Source organism: Drosophila nasuta, chromosome 3 (assembly GCF_023558535.2).
Source record: "Drosophila nasuta strain 15112-1781.00 chromosome 3, ASM2355853v1, whole genome shotgun sequence".
NCBI classification, from domain to species: domain Eukaryota; kingdom Metazoa; phylum Arthropoda; class Insecta; order Diptera; family Drosophilidae; genus Drosophila; species Drosophila nasuta.
The window spans coordinates 54,157,469-54,174,871 of NC_083457.1; the positions used below are offsets into that span (position 1 = coordinate 54,157,469).

Consider the following 17,403-nt stretch of genomic DNA (forward strand, 5'->3'; position numbering starts at 1 on the left):
TAAAATCAAATCATATTTCCACATTAAAAATACATGCAGCAATAATATGAGCAATATCCCAGGCACCCGTAAAGCAATCGCATCACTCTCTCCCTCTCTCTCTCTCTCTCTCTCTGTCTGTCTCTCACAGAGGAATACCATTCGAGGCTGCAGCAAACTGAAGCCCATGCTCAGACCCATTTACCAGCCATCAACAGACAGCAAAGCAAATTCCTCGCCAAATTGCCATTTTTTTCATTCTTTTTTTTCTGCATTTCTTTTTTTTTTTTGGGTTTGGGTTGTCAAAGGTGCTCAAAGTGTAGCAGAGTTTGTGAGCTTTTAGACGTGGACGCGTTTCATCGAGAGAGAGCGAAAAAATGCGACTCAAAGCAAATTACGTTGACAAATGAAAATGTCACAATGATGATAATTTATTTTGCCTTTGTCAATTGCCAGCCGGGCCAGGCCAGCTGGCAAACATTCCTCAGCACATTCCTCTCGCTTTCATCTGAAATTTTCAGCTTCCATACATGTGGCTGCCTTGTCTATCCCGCTGCCAAACAGCTGTGGCCCAATCCCTAAGCCTAAGCCCAAGCTAAAGCCATGTGCAATTAAAAGTAAGTAACTTTTACCAATTGCCAGGCAGAGGCCAAGCCAGAAGAGACCAAAACAGATTGTGGCAGGTGTTGGACACAACAGCCGTATGCTCTTCTAACAAAATTCATGGAAAAATTCTATTGATGTGTTCGCAGAAATTCATGACCACTTGGCAGTTGAACATTTTGAGTGTTCAAATCGGACTTAACATATTTTTTTGGAGGAAATTATTTGAAATGCTAGATTTACGTAGAAAAACGTTTTGTAAACATCCCTAATTGAACATCTTCTAAGTAATTCAAATGAAAGCTTATAATGAATGTGAGAAAATCCAAGTTTTGTTTAATAATGTTTGTATTAGACTGACCTTTTTCATCTTCGAATAAATTTTATTTATTAACTTACGTACTTTCCTACAAATGTGAATTATTGTAATCTTTTGTAAATTTACTTGGAATTTATTATTTTTATATTGTACTATATATATTTAACTCTACAATGAGAATGCTCCCGCTGTAACATGCTTTCTCATTCTTAGCTCAATAGGAGAGTATTCCATTTTCGTATATCGTTTTATTTCATGTTTCCGTTTTCCTGTTCGCTGCGGCAAAACTTTACGCTTCATATACGCTGAGTGTTGTTCCTGGTTCTTCCCGAGCGCTTTCCAGCCAATTCGCCTTGACGCGTTTTGCGCTATTAAACTTTTTGGCATGATATTGCCGTTATTTGCGAATCAGAGACAGAGAAAGAGAAAGAGGGGAAGGAGGGATAGCGTAGGAGTAAGAGTACAAGCTCAGCATACTCGTATAGCTGAATACAAATATATGTACTTACTTGTCATATAATAAAGTTTTATGCTAACGGCTTTTGATGCCTTGCAGCCAACTCAACTCAAGCCAAGCCAAGCCGAGCCTTACAGGACGCACACATGGCCTGAGCCTGGGCCAAAGTTTTTGGGGCCTGGGCAGGAAGCCTCCGGGGACGGCATTTTATGTGCTACTACATGCTACGCAGTTGTCTCGGCCTCATGCTGAGTCCAGCCAACAGTTTTCATACTTTTCGGCTGTCTCTTTATTAGGCTGAAAAATGAAAATGCCTTCGTCGCCCCCACAAAACTCGAATCCCTTCACGTCGTCATGTGTGTGTGTGTCTCTATTGTGTGTGCTCTGCCCGTTAAAATACCCAGGGTAAATGCATGAATTCCAATGGTTGTGTGCCAAATATTTGCATAAATCTTTTCACTCGTTTCTCTATTTTGTTTATATTACTCATACGCAACGTGTACTCGCATGCAATTTATTATAACTTTTTCAGCCCTTGCCCATGTGTGTCGTGCCGTGCCGTGGAAAAGTTAAAGACTAGGGATTTTTGTTATTATATTTATCATTGTCATAATAACTAAAAATTTTATTTAAATGTTCTGCCGCTTTTATTTATACAAGTTCTCATATATAGTATATAGTATATATATATATATTGTTTGTTTCCTTTGTCATATATATATAGTTAATCCTAATGCTTATTAACGCTCAGCTGGCGCCACTCACTTAAATATTAAAAACAACTTCATAATCCATTATAATGCGTTTTCATTTTGTTTGCAACAAAATACCATGATCATCCCTACTCAACGTCATCATGATGATGACCTCTGTGTCATGCTATATACGGGTCGCTTTTGCTTTTGCTTTTATTGTTATTACATATGTCCGATAATAATACTCTCAACTTAATTTATACATTTATGTACATACATAAGTATATATAAGTATGTACTCTTTGCACTTAACTGCAATTATTGTTGTTTATTTAAACTTGTAATTTTTTTGTTTCGGTTTCTGTTTCGGTTTCGGTTTGTTTGTTTTTCTGTTCTCTGTTCTCTGTTTGTAGCAACATTCATTTACTCATTAAACATTCATTTAAATGTCGCGACTAATTTTCATGGCGCACATTTATAATTTTTAATTATTAATATTAATATTTGCGTTTCTCTTTGGGGGAAAAACTGCGCACACACACTTTCACACTCACATTTACATATACAAATACAAATATAGTTGTAGTTGTAGTTGTCGTATTAATTTATTAGTAGCATATACTCGTATTCAGTTTTATTTACAATTTTGATCAGTTAAATGCCCTGCCGGCCATAACATTTAATAGTCGCCCGACCATTAAAGAAGGACACTGGACTCTGGACACTCAGTCGGCAGTCGGGAGTCGGCAGTCCCATGCATTTTTAAATGTGACACATTAAACGACGCTGAGCGCAGCGGAAAGGTGAAGGAAACAGTTGGGATGGATGTTGTGGATATGGGGGGAGTACCTGTGGTTATCGACCCGGGTCGCAAAAGGCGAACGAAATGCTTTCAAGCTAAAGTTTTTGGGTGCAACACTTCACTCCAGTGGTCGACTTGGTAAATGGCAAATATCAAATGGCTACTGGCAAATGGCAAACGGCAATCGGCGACTGGAAATGCAAATATTTTGTTGACAGGCAAAGTGACTAGCAGCTTTCTGAGGGGAACTACTGCCGGACACGCTGAAATGGAAGTTACAGGACCCATGCAAACTGCAAAAGTTCAAATAGTTCAACCAACTTTATGAGACAGTCACAGATAACAGAACCATAACACATATCTTCTCAATTGAAATTCCTGTGAAAACAAATGAGATTCGTTGCAAAAAGGAAGAGCTAACGAAATGGGTAATATTGTACTGTAGGGCTAAGGAATTTTGCTAAGGTTCTGGCTCATTTAGGAACATTTTGAAAATATAAAAATTATGTAGAAGTTAATCGTAAAGAAGTTATTAAAAAAATGCAAAATTGCCTTAAAGTTAAACTTACTATTTACATGACTTACAAGCTAAACGTTTTATTAAAGAATCGAGCTATATTCAAACGAATGCAAATTCACAAAATCAAATCAATATATACAGCGAAGAAGATTGAAAAACCCTGGAGTATATAACATGTTATTGCCACAAGCCCGACTACAGAACTAAAAGATTCCCCACGGCTAAGTATCCTTTATAAGTATCCTTTATATACCATGATTTCTCTATATATGTACGTATGTGTATTTAATATGCGAACTCTTTTTCTCTTAAGTTTACGGACATTTGCTGTCTGTCTGTCCGTGCCGCTAATGCCTATAGTGCTTTTGTGGTTAAGAGTAGTATGTACACAGCTCGAGCTCGTAATGGGCGTGGCTTATCCCTAACCTACTTAATTACACACGCAGTTACTTACAACTTAAAGAGTATACCAAAAGCAGTAGAAGCAGCAGCAAATGCTCATCATTAGCATAATTAGCTAACTTGTTTTCTTTTTCTCTTTTAGTTTTTATTGTTTTTTGGTGTTATTATCATGTGGCATGCTTGTGCTTTGCTGCTGCTACAACTGCAGTTGCAACTGATTCTCCCTCTGCGTCTCTGGCTCGAGTTCAGCATTGCATCATTTGTGCGACAGCCAAGCGTCACATCTTGATTGTTCTCCAGTGGGCTGAGCCAACCACTTCCACTTTAGTTACATTCGCTCACTTGGCTGTTGCATTGGCGGTGGCGTTCCAAACTGTGTGTGTGGCTTTAATTTATCACCGTGCAGTTGTCTCACTTGTATTGGCCTGGCCAGACGTCGCCTTCTTCTCCTCCTGCTCCTTGCCATTATCCGCACAGCAACTGCTGCTGCTGCTGATGTTGCTGCTGTTGCTGCTGCTCGTCCTTTGTGTCTGGGCAATTTGACTTGCCGTTGGTCGCTGGCCTGTTCCCTGGAGCAGCAGGGTGCAGCAGGCCTCCAACAATACAAATGCCGCGACCATTGTGCTAATTACTTTGACTGCCTGCGTGGCCTGTTTGGTGTGGCAGGTCCAGGCAAGGGCGACAGCAGCTGGTGCCGCATTCGTTTGCATGGCTTCGGGTCGCTCGCCTGTTTGTGTGTTGGTGAAATGAGCAAACAGAGAAAGAAAAATTAATGCAGACATGCCATAAATGAGTTACAATTTGTTGGACCTTTACCCACACACTCAAACACACACACATCAAAACACACGCACACAGACTACTTTATACATATATATCGCCCCCAGAGTACTTATTTCTGTTGTGGTTCGAGGTTCAACTCGGCAAAGTTGTTGTTCAAAAATGCATAAACTTTTGTCGACCTATGAAAAATTGCACAACATTTTGCTCCCCTCATCGCAGTGTTGAGTGTGTCCTTCGTTCTTCAGTTTGTTTGATTGCAAGTTCCATGCATGCTGGCAAAAAGGTCAAGTATGCAGTTATCAGACTTGAAAGCCCTCCAACTGCATCTGCAAGTTGTTGTGCTTCGACTACTACTCCTGCTTCTATTTTCCCCATTTTTTCTTGATTTGCTCACCATCATCAGTCATCCAATTATTGTGCATTGAAGCTGACGCGAATGCGGTTTACTAAACAGTTTGCTAACTTCAAAATAGAAAACGATGTTGGTTTCACGCTATTTTATTGATGTATATAAATTCTCTCTTTTCATTTAACGAAGCAATTCGATGTTATTCAATTCTTGACTTAATGATCTGAGTACATATTGTTTAGAGGCGTTAAATTTTGTTTATAATTTATGCAAAAACATTTGCTATTGAATGATAATTTAAATACATTATTCAAATGATTATTCAACAAAATTGTGGTTTTTAAACATTTTTTAAAGCTACTGATAATAAGGTGCATTTTTCTATCAGTCGAATAGAAGTAAGCGTGTAAATTTAACCTAAGACCAGCTGTCCGAATTTACTACGTCGTATTTGTATTTTTGTTAGGCGAAGTTCAAATTCACTTTGCGTTACTATTCATCGTAATAATTTACAGTTACCAAATGCAAGTAGCTGTAAAAAGAATTTAAACTAAAGTTTCATAAAATTTATAAATAGAAATTGACCTAAAAATAAAGCCTCAGTAAAAGCAAAAACATTCAAGCACACGTCAAAATTAAATTCGATAGCACTAAGGTTACTCCCGCCCACAACATAATAGGAAACTTACCTTGTAGGACGTGGACGCGAATGCTGGTTATTTCAGTGTTCGATGGATAGCACGAGTATTTGCCGGAATGCAATAAATCCGCATCGTAGATAAGTAGAATTGATTTGGTTTCCTCAGATTTAATGGTCTTAAATTTCAAACGGCCGCCCGAAGTCTCCTCGCTGAGTACCTGCATGGGCGAGTGAGTGTGTGTGTGTGAGTGAGTGTGTATGAGTGTATGTATTATTAACATATTTTCGAGGAAAATTTTGCCTTGAAAAAGAATATTTTTTTTTATAGCTGGCGGGTGAACTGGGAGGCAGGCTGTGAGGCAGGCAGGCAGCTAAATGCAAAAGCATGTTTTCTCATAATCATAAAAGCTAAAATTAAATACGTTGCGTATACGCAGCGTAAACAAAGCCTGAACACGACTCACGCCTCATTCTCAGTTCCCCACTCCCCTTTCCCGCTTCAGCGCGAGCTCGTAAAAGTTGAAAACGTTTATCCAACGGCAATTGGCTGGGCGTTCAGCTTGAGAATGAGTTTCAGTTTGAGTGCCTGCTGTGCGCCTAAAGTCCACAGTGGCCTGTGGGCTGTGCGCTGTGGGCGTGGTCGCTGTGATTTTATTCTTTTTTTTCCTGACGAACGAACAGCTTTTTGTGCGCAAGCAAAACTCAATTATTGCAAGATAATTTGACGCGCACAAAAGTCTTTTAAATTCGCTTTTTCATTTTTTTCTCTTCACTTTTTTTTTTACTTAAATTGATTGAACTTGCAGACAATGCTCACCTTATCTTGATGGTACCAGAAGATGTGAGTCGGTGGCTCGGGGCTGAATTTGATGATGCATGTAAGATTTATGGTGCTTCCTTTGTCCACATAGAGATCAGGTCCACCCAGGATCGTTGCAGTTGGCACTACAAAAGAGAAAATTTATACCATATATGAAAAAGAGTTGAGAAGTGTGATTACTACTCGTCTCATTATCGTTTGGAAATTTTACAGTGGACGTGACTGTTTCCAATCAGCAAACTGCCAGCACACAACGTGCAGTTTCAAATTTACTAGCACCTGTCCCCAGTTGACTCGTCGTCCCCAATTCTGAGTTGTCCGCAATCTATGTGTGCTGCGGGTTAACTTTGGAGCTGGTCATGCTTTGGCCTCGAGCAAAAATGGTCGTCAAACAGGAGGATGCGCCGCTCTTGCATCTTCTACCGCAACTGTCTGTCATCTGATGCGCTGCTTTATCATTTCTCTCCCTCTCTCTCAGCCTCTCGCTCATTCTTTGTTGCGACTGCCACTTATGCAACCTTGCATTGTTCAAGCTCCGGTTGCAAGTTGTGTACGTTGTGCGCCTCAAATCAGTGGCAATGCGAAACGTCAGCAGAATTCACCTCACTCGCTGACTGACTACAAAATGAGCAACGTTCCAGGCAGCTGATTGTGAAGCTTGAACTGAGCTAATATCTGCGCTTTTGATAATGATCGAATTCATTGATTAGACATGCCGGAATTGGCTTTAAATCTAACGTTGAAGCGATCGCTTTACTCTTTATTTCCCTTATGTTTCTACATTTTTTAAATACCTAAACAAAATTAAAACTTTTCTCATTTTAATAGCCGTCCAGAAACACTTGTCAAAATACTAATAATTAAACTGGCAGGTCGAAAAGCAACTTCAGTTGCTGTTTAAGCGTTCAGCATGCAGCTATTAAGCTGTTCATTGTTTTTCTTAGGCCTCAGCCAAGTCTTGGCTACAGATTTGTGTAGTATTTCATCGTGCAATGGCACACAGCACTTGGGCTGCAACAACAATTTGGTAAGCAACTTTCCACTACTTCCAAATAAATTTCAAAATTACTTCTTTCTTAGATCTTTCATGGCAGTTGCTTGAAGAAGCGTGTGCTGGTCAATATGCAAGTCTATGAGGACTATCTGGTAAAGATACACAACAAATATCGTGATGATGTAGCGTCCGGTGATATTCCAGGTCTAGCAAAAGCAACCAGAATGCCAGAGATGCTGTGGCATTGGAAACTCGCGCTCTTGGCAGAATATCATGTGAAGCGTTGTCTTCGTAATCTATCAAAGTACTGCGTGGCATTGACAAATTTCACAACTCCAGCTGTGAGTTATGGTGTGAGCTGGCTGAATGTGGAGAGAATGCCCGACTACAATCCCAAAATCTACTCTGAGAAGATTACCATGCAAGTGGATCAATGGATGGTTCAGGTCTATAAGTTGGCACATTTCTATGGATATGGTGAAAATTTGGTGGAGATTGGAAATATACTCAACGAACGTAACTTCTTTTTGGGATGTGCGGCAGGTGAGGATTACGATCGCAGGAACAGTCGCTTTGTGCTCATCTGCTACTACGATGAGCAATACAACTCACAGAATCCGCTCTACAAACCCGGTCCCTTTGAGGCATCTCAATGTCCTCGAGGTCGCAGTGACAACTATGCACATTTGTGCAAGCCTCATAAGGATGTCGAAGACTAAGGAAGTGCAGCGTATTGCAATTTAATAAAACCGCATAAAACAAATTTTATTTGTGTCGTTTTCGCGTCTAATTAAATGTGACTGCAACTCCAGAAATGAAAACATTTGTGTCACAATATTTTCCATGGAAATTGCTTTGCACTCTGCGAAAAGCGAAAAAATGCGCAGAGCTAAAATGTATATAAAATATAAAATGTAAAATGCAGAATGTAGAATGTAAGAAGTAAAAAGTAACAAGCTGACAAACTTTGCTCGGCAGAAGTATTTTCTAAAGCAATTTGTTTCGTTATGAGCCAGAAAAGCGTTGCCCCGGCCACAAGGCACTCGACTACCGCCTTCCATTTTTGCAAGGCTTGCGAAAAACTGACGCGCAATATGTGCAAAAAATATTAAAAAATAATATGCATGCTTGACAGAGTTGCCTCTCGACTCTCTCGTCTCTCGTCTCTCGTCGCCCATCTCGCATCGCCCATCACACAACTTCCTTTGCTTTCAGCTGTCTGCAGTAACGGTAACTGGTTGTTAACGCATGTCAGTTAAATGAACTTAATGGTATGCACTTGAAGCTTCTGCTTCAGCTTCTGCTTTCACTTGACTTCCGCTTAAACTAACCCGCAACTGTCTGAATGGGTCCAAACATGCCGGCAAATTCGTCGTCGCTGGACTGATAAACCCGATCTGCGGCTATATAGAAAGCATCATCGTTGTAATATTGTTGCATCACGTTGCTCGTTTCCTCATCAATGAGATCTGCAGTCGGGGTAAGTGAAACCAAAAATGTGCATATAAAAAGAAAGGAAAAAAAGTCAAAGAAATAAATATTACAAAATGAAATAAGAAGTTTAAATTAATTGGGGACTTAAACGTATATTAAAATAAATATTAAATTATATGCTTTACAATAATAATAAATTTAATAAACAATCAATTAAAATATTGTGCATAAAATCCACTTGGAAAGTAAAGAGTTCATTATTGCATCGAATGTAAGCTCTTTAAATTATATTGAGATTCTATACATTTAAAATAATCTGAACACTACACACAAATTTTATTTAAAAGACTAAATGGTCAAAGGAACTTTTTAAATGATATTTAAATTTATCTAAAATTGAAATAGAGATAGAGATAAAAATGTGTCTAGTCCCTAGTTGAATGCAAAATACATTCGACATTCCTTTCACGTCATTGCACCTAACAGATTTTCACGCTCTTGCGGCGTATTAAATGATAAACCAGATTGCGAATAGTTTTCACAGTTTCGCGCACACTTTTCACAGCCAACCGCTGTGTGCAAGGGGGATTCCATTTCATTACGGATGTATGCAAAGCATTCGATGTATTCTATCTGCGATATCTGCGGCCACGTTAGCTTTTCTCTGCGTCAATTTTTCACATATTTTTCAAAAGCCGAATAAAATTGTTAAACCCTTCCGTTCTCCACTCCGTTCCGTTCCGTTCCCCTTGGTGTGTGATATGTTGAGCAACTGATGTCCTGTTATTTTGTACTCACACACAGCTGTTGGTGGTGCTGATGTTGTTGTTATTCTTATTATTTTTGTAGATTTTTTCTTGGTTGTTTTTGTTACGAGATTGTCAAGTGTGCATAATTTACACTTTTGCAAATTGCATGAATATGCAAATAATAAAAATTGCGAATACCCATCGTGCATCGTGTTTTTTTTTCCAACATGTCGAAATATTACGTATACGCTCCCAGCAACAGCAACAGCCGTAGCAGCGGCGTCAGCAGTTGAAATATGCAAAAGCCCAACGGCTAAAGGCTCGTCGGCTCTCTGGTCTCCTCTTCTATATATATATTCTATCTGTCTTATATATAGTATACTATATATCACATATTTGTATGCAAAGAGTTGTGTGCGTCCCATGACATAGTTTTTGGTTTTGTTTTTGTTTTTGGCTACAACTCACCCACAATATTTAAGTTGACCGAATAACTGCGCACTGGCTGCGTCGATATTTGGCATTCGTATACGCCAGCATCTCGCTGTTGAGCCCATTTGATTTGCAGTGTCCACTCATCAATATCCCGATGATAGGAGGTCTGAAAACGCTGATCCGTCGTATAGGTATACGTGCCCACTGTGAGTATGTGCAGATCCCGATGTCGAATCCAGGCCACCTGTCAAGCAAAGAAATACAGTTTACAATTTACTACACTCCAAGTATTCACTTAAAACTTTTGTGTGTATTTAAACTCATTCAATTTTGTGGCTTGCAATACATCATTAAGTCGCTTTTGTTGAAATGTATTTGCGGATTTGCTAAGCGCTGATTTGCATTTTGATTACGGTCAGCGACAACTTGTGTCAATTTTGCTGGCCCCAGCCTCAGCCTCAGTCAAATTTATGCAGCTGGCAATCTAAATATTAAATAACTTAAAATTAGTGTGCGCCACGCATGAGAGAGCCGGAAAATGATACTTCCGTGCTCTCTTAAAACTCGACATTCCTTTTCCGCATTGCCCACTACATTTTGTACATTCTTTTTTTTTTTCCATTTTTTGGTCGAGCAAGGCCTGCCGCTGTTTTTGGCAAGTTTTTGGGGCGCCTTGTTTATGCGGCGGCGGCCAACTGTATAACCAATGCATACATACACACTCGCACATAGATATCCAACAGACAGCCGGGTGTATAGACAGCACAGACACTGCGTCAGAGCCCAGCCAACTGTGCCAGGCATCCATCTGTGCAGTTCCAGTTGCCGTCTGTCTAATTCTGCAATAACAGAGTGGCCAGCAAAGCGAGCTTTGGTTGGGGGGGAAAGGGGGAAAAACTTTTTTGCCCGTCAGAGTTTTTGCCGCACTGCCAACATAAATTTACCGTTGGCCAAAAACGAGCCGCCAGTTAACTAGAGAAGCCCCACACACTCGGTGTGTGTGTGTGTGTAGTTTACTGATTGCGGAAGCGGATTTGGTTATGTGGAAATCTATGACCCTCTGCTTCTGCAACCGTAACACACACACACACACACATACAGAGTGTGCCAAGTTCGTCGCTAAATCGCTTAACGTAATCAACGCTGCGCCCAAAAACCAGCGCTAGGCACCTGCAAAGTTTCTCACGATTGCATGCAGGCCGAACACACACACACATACACACACAGAGAGAGAGAAGCATGTAATTTAGGGATGCGTGCAAATATTTCCGCAATGGCAAAAGTGTGAACACACTCCGTGTGTGTTAAATCTCATTGAATTTACACTAAAATTGCCGGACTCATGTCCTCTGGCAAACCAGCGGCAGATTGTGCTGCAGTGTGACAAGCTGACAGCTGCCTGGACGGAATTGTCCAATTCCTCGAAATGATGAACTGCTGAACTGCTGAACTGCTGAACTGGTAAACTGTTGAACTGTTGAATTGTGTTGCGAGGCAACATTTTCAGTATTTGCCAGCACAGCAAAAACTTTGCACAAGTGTTGCAGTTATGGCAACCAATTTAATTGGATTGCTGAAATTCAATATTTTGCCATACAATTGAGTATGAGCGAGCACGAGAATAAGAAAACGAAGACTGGCAAAAACTTGAGGGGCAAAAACGAGATGTTAATTGCCTCACAGAAAAGTGTATTATTCCCCAAACGAGGAGCTCCCCAAAAAGGGCAGAGTCTCAGATGTTGTGTAGGTTTAGTTTCATTCGGCAGTTGGGGAAATCAAGTGACGCCATAAAAATAATGACAATATCTGGACAGGATACTTGGGCAACATGTGTTGTCGTCCTCACTTCTGTGTGTGTGTGCGTGTGTGTGCGTGTGTTTGGGTTCATTGTTTCAACGTCACGTATTACATAATAAACTGACAGCAAATTTAATAAGCGGCTGCCATAATAGCCCACACACATACTCGTACGGATACACAGTTGTGTCGTAGAGCAATATTCCAACTATCTGAAATGGTCGGCATATTGCCAACACTTGTCGCTACATTTTTGTTTATTAAATGTAAATAAAAATAAACATTATTAAAACAGACGCCCACGAGCAAGTCCACAACTTGTCTGACTCCCTTTCTTACTTATTTTGTCAACTTTGGCAAGCTGCTGCGAGATTGCCATCTCATGATTTGTATTTATGCTTATCTACAACTGTATTTATATCTACATTCCTAGATGTAGCTGCCTCCTTACTACGCATGTAAATGTAAATGTAAATGTATCTTTTCTGCTCACCGTCTTGTTGCCCAGATGCTTGACTCGGCAGCCCAAATATGCGGATTTGCCCACAAGCGATGTAATATTCCTTGGCATCGTGAGATCGAAATACGGCTCGTTCCATTTGTGGCCATGCGGATAATGTAATGGTGGCAAATGTGTTGGCTTTGCATCTGCATTATTGTGATTGTTATTGTTGTTGTTATTCACTGATTGCCGCTGGTAGCACAATGTCAGCCCTGCAAAGAAACAATTCAAGAAAATACCATAATGAAAAATATATTACATCAAGCGGAATATTTCCATAATCAGCAGCAACAACAACAAATGATAAATGAAGACCAAGACACCATTGCCCATGGCGTCAGCTGAGACAGGAAACAGGAAGTGGCAATGCCCAACACAACTGCACCTTAATACTCACTAATTGTACTTTAATTATAAGCATGACACAACTGACACTCTGACACATCCAAACCCTTGCCTCTCTTCCTCTCTCTCTGTCTCTTTTTTAGGGTGCTAGTTTCTTGTGGAACTAAAACAAAAATTGCGCAAATGACAAACTCATTGTGCTGCGGGGACTCAAGTGGCAGCTGCATGTGCCTCGCTGGCTCGTCAAGTGTGCCTCTCATGGAGTGTGCCAGTTCTACACTAATTTCACTGTTGTTGTTTCAGTTTGAGTTTCAGTTACTGTGCACTTCGTTTATGGACCGCTGGCAGGGGCTAATTTTCTAATTACTCGACGCGTCTAGTTTCCCGAATGAAAACGCAATGCGCCCTTTTATGCCGACAGCTCCAAGTGGTCTAATGTTTATACTGTAACAGAAACAAAATAAAACAAAAAATAAAATGGCACCACAATAAAATACTGTAAACATAAAATTCCACTTCCGGCCAAAGAACCAAAGAGACAGAGTTGGCACATAAAAAAATATAAAAGAGGGAATAGTCTGCCAAATTGTGAGGCTCATAAAGTTGGTCATGTCAAATTGAGAGGCGTCGCAAAAGGGTAAAACTGACTGAAAGTTTTTTAGAGCTGAAGTAATGCGAACAAGCAACAACAATATTAATAACACAAGAGAACGAGAAGAACCGACTGAAACAAGCATAACAAACGAACAAATGAACAAAAGTTTTAACAACAAATTTGCTGTTGAACTGCTTTTCAATTGAAAATCCAAAAGTCCACAATTCACCAAAGGAAACAACCATATGGAATTGCATTTTTGCACAAATTTGTGCAGCAACCAATTTTCAGAGTAAATTAAGAAAAACACAAAAACATCTAAAATGAGAAACAGTGAGAGGTCTATTAAGTGCAGAGAATATCAAGTACTTGTTTACAAAAAAAAGTTCAGAGCAGAGCAAAGTCAAGTGTGGAGAAAAACATCACCACAAATTGCAAATGCATTTACGTCTCTAATGCTTTCACATTTAAATTTGAGGTCAGTTTTGCTTTCGACATTTTACTGAAGTCGGTTGCCAATCAAATTTGTGCTGCCGCTCGCCTGCACCAAGAGTTTGTTTACTCAAGCAGCCAAGTGTCGTTTAGCCAACGAGCCTCAGGTAGTAAATTCCATGCAACTTTAAGAGTGGCCTGGCCTGAAGCACTACAAGCTCCTTTGACAGGATTAAAATTTTCCAGGCGAGCCGAGAAGCGAGTGTGGTGTGAGCATGAAAGCGAGCGAGAGAAAGAGAGAGAGAGAGAACGGGTAACGAGCAACGAGCAACGAATGGGCAGGCAAACATTGACTGCAGCGAAGTGAATGCAAATACGAGTTGGCAAGAGCTCTGTTTGGCGTATATGCGTATTGCTTTTATAAAACAGCAAATAACTGGCATTGCACCTACGTAATCAACTCGCCTGCTTTACAAATGGAATGCTCGAAAAGGTCTATTCAAAAGCTTGGCCTTTCTCTCCCTCTCTCTCTCTCTCTCGCGTGCTTGACAGTTGACTTTAAGACGCTTAAAAGTAGACTAGGCAAACACAAATTGCTGTAGTAAAGCATATCCGAAGTGGCAAAGGTCAATGCGTCTCTTGATTGGCATTAAAGTGGAAACGCCATAATGTCACACACACGCATAACAATTAAAGCCCACGCTGCGTATGCGTCATATATTTCTATTGTATATGAATAAGATTTCATTGTAGCCATAAATCAATTAAATCTGCTGTCAAACATGCGCCTTGGGAATTAATACAATAGCAGCTCGAATATTACGCATACGACACCGCGCACAACGCTCACAGCCGTTGACATTTATGATTGATTCGGTTTACGGACCATCGATGGCCAGCATTAACAGCATGAGAATCACAACAACAGTAGTCCAACAGGAAATTCAGTGAGCCGGAACCCGAAACTGAACCAGAGCCAGAATCAGAATCAGCAACGAAGTGGAGTGAGAGAAGTCAAGCCGCACTCATTGCTCATTTGCATATGCCACGGCATGTTTGTGCAGCTTGTGGCTTTGGCTTTGGCTGCTGAGCACAGCAGAGCAGAGCAGAGCCGACTGGACTCTCGTCTGGATAATGAATCATTGGCGCATTGCTTGGGGACTCATTTTACGCAAAATTAGCTTTGGCATCCGTTGCAGACGTCTAACGACAAAACAATTCGTACCTTGCACTCTGCACACGATTACAAAAGGTAGCTCTGGGATTAGTTGGGGATGGGGGTTGGGCAAAAGTCAGACTCTTGCCACAACTATGAGCTCAGCACTTAGTCGCTCTGTCTGCTTGCAACAATAGCTGTCATTACAAATGGGTGGGTGCGTGTGTGTGTGTGTGTGTGTGTGTGTGTGTCTGTTTAATGGTCTTCAATATTTAAAAAGCAAACTCAAAGCGACCACAAGAGTGAATAGCAACAGAAAAAAAAGGAATGCAAACGCAGCAAGTGAATGCAAATAACCTGGGGCAATTTTATATTAATTACAACACATTTAAAATACCCTTTAGTAAATATTTGATGGCCACCAATTGCGTGCATTTAAAAATAATAATAGTAGTTCTCAAACTAGGCCAAAGCAATCTCCAGCAAATTTATCTGCAAATTAATATGAAAACTGATGCCGAGCTGTCAGTGGAGATTGTGCAAAATTGTTAGGTAAATTTCGAATATAAACGAGCAAAAAAAAGAAGGAGAGAGAAAAATTGAGCACTGAGAAATGAATTTCAGTTAAGTGTAGCGTGAAATAAAAAAAAATGAAAGAGAAGAGCAAAATGGAAAGTGGCGACTGAAGAGTGAAGAGTGAAGAATGTGTGGCGAACGCTTTCAGCTGCTCTCATGGAAAATGTTACCACAATTAAAGATAAGTATCAAAGTGCATAATAATCAAAAGGCAGCCAGGCGAGCGACGGGGCCAATGAGTAACTCTTAGTGGCAGCAGCAGCAGCAGCAGCAGCAGGAAGGAGCCAGCAAGGATCGCTGGCAGACAGTGTCTAGGTTGCTGGGCGTGGCACAATGTAAACACTGTGCTTTTGCTTTTACCTGCTCCGTTACCGTTGCTGTTGCCGTTGCCTTGTCAAAATGATTGTCTTACATGCATTACACACGTTGCTGTGGGCCACGGGCGCACCTGACGTATGCGCAACTTTTTAAACCTGCTCTTTGCTTGTTACTTTTGTTGCACATCGTTTTTCATAGACAGCAACAACAACTACGACAACGACAACACGACCAGTTATTTCTGTGCCCATTTTCAGTGCAATTTATGCACACTGGAGGCCAGAGAAATGTGAGGGAAAGAGGAGAAAGGAAAGCGCCAACAAAAGCGTAGACCAAATCCATGCCAGGCCTGCCCTCTTTTGGTCATTGCCTGTTAACACACCCAATGGGAGTTATTAATGTTTGTGGGGCTTTATTTACGGCCTGCAGGCAGGCATGGCATCGGCATCGGCATCGGCACTGCCAGCGGCATCGAGGCGATTTTTTACGAGTCCCGACGGCAACAGGAGTCGCTGACAGGACGGCACAGCCAAAGAGCGATCCTGTGGGCCCCACGCAGTTGATTTAAATTTGGCGTAGTTAATTTTTAACCCAATTTTCAGCATTTTATTTATGTGAAACGCCCATTTAATGTTGCACATTTTTATTGCCCACTGGCATATCAACTGCTTCAAGTGGACACGAACTTAAAGCGTTGCCTGCCCCATACACAAAGTTCAGCAAATTAAATTCTGTAATTAATCCCAACTACACTTAACCTTTTCAAATGCTGCGTCATTCATTTTTGGGGCACAGCTTGTGGGTTATGCGCATTAAGATATTAAAAAGCATAATGCCTTGGCCTCTGTTACTCGTATTTGTTTAGGTCAGAATTTGCCTTTCGTTATATGTATCTGAAATTACATAGTAATCACAACTGGCTTCATTATGCTGTCTAGACGGCAATTGTGCTACAGAGTTGCACGCTTCACGTATTTAATAACACAAATTTTAAAGCAAACATTTCGAGTTGTGTCAGCTTGTAAATTTATATCCACTTTACGCATTTTGTCAACTTTTCAGATTTCACTTTGCAACTTGAGTTTGCTTGTCATGTTTCCCAAGTCATTTGCAAATCAAATTGTAATTGAAGTTGTGTGTACCTCAATCCAGTCTGCTCTCTCTACCTCTCTAACAATGACAAACTGTTCGCTGCAGAAGATTGTTAAGCGAAGTTCTTAGTAGATATCGTCTGTGTGTAGTATGTGGGTCACATTGAAGCAGTTGCAATTTGCATGCAAATCTCACTCAAAGAAGGCGCTCGAAGGCGCTTGAAAGAAATGAATCAACTTATCATTCGATGGGACATTTGATATTTTCATTTATTAAAATGTTGCAGCCATAATGTAGGCAGTTAATTCGCTTGAGTCAAAAGAGCATAAATGTGTCACAGCTGTGCAAATAAGGCGAAAAATCAATAGGCTAAGCATTTCCAGGAACTTGGCACCTGATTAAATATGCATATTTACAACTGACTCCACACATTGTCTATAACTCGATGGGGTCGTTGTCGATGTCGATGTCGATGTTGCTGATGTTGATGTTGAAGTCGATGACCAGAGCGAGTCGAAGAGCTTGGCGTATTATTAAGTGCATGCAACAGAGAGCGGGTCACAACAGCACGACAACACGTGAATAATGTGGCACAGCGAACGGACGAAC

General features: G+C 40.6%; 2 protein-coding genes across 4 annotated transcripts in view; one reads left to right on the plus strand and one right to left on the minus strand.

Moving 5' to 3' along the window:
• Positions 1–1,988: 1,988 nt before the first annotated feature.
• The window catches only part of LOC132791024 (zwei Ig domain protein zig-8), a 38,738-nt gene continuing 23,323 nt past the window's right edge, over positions 1,989–17,403 (minus strand). Inside the window, exons 2-6 of one of the 3 annotated variants that reach the window (XM_060799797.1) lie at positions 12,272–12,492; positions 10,015–10,225; positions 6,367–6,494; positions 5,599–5,767; positions 1,989–4,504 (exon numbers count right to left, since the gene is read on the minus strand). In XM_060799797.1, the coding sequence (XP_060655780.1) occupies positions 4,173–4,504; positions 5,599–5,767; positions 6,367–6,494; positions 10,015–10,225; positions 12,272–12,492 (1,061 nt within the window). In that variant the 3' untranslated portion in view covers positions 1,989–4,172. Of the gene's footprint in view, positions 4,505–5,598; positions 5,768–6,366; positions 6,495–8,294; positions 8,833–10,014; positions 10,226–12,271; positions 12,493–17,403 lie in introns of those variants that run through there. The other 2 variants (XM_060799799.1, XM_060799800.1) reach the window with 2 other exon arrangements.
• On the plus strand, positions 7,211–8,126 carry LOC132791025 (uncharacterized). Its single transcript, XM_060799801.1, has 2 exons — positions 7,211–7,396; positions 7,450–8,126. The coding sequence occupies exons 1-2, from the start codon at positions 7,280–7,282 to the stop codon at positions 8,080–8,082; spliced, it is 750 nt and encodes a 249-aa protein (XP_060655784.1). The 5' UTR covers positions 7,211–7,279; the 3' UTR covers positions 8,083–8,126.

What these genes read in the sequence shown, in the direction of transcription:
- LOC132791025 (XM_060799801.1), top strand. Translation starts at nt 7,280, where the DNA reads ATGCAGCTATTAAGCTGTTCATTGTTTTTCTTAGGCCTCAGCCAAGTC. An exon ending in TGGGCTGCAACAACAATTTG is followed by an intron (nt 7,397 to 7,449) that starts GTAAGCAACTTT and finishes CTTCTTTCTTAG; the next exon opens with ATCTTTCATGGCAGTTGCTT.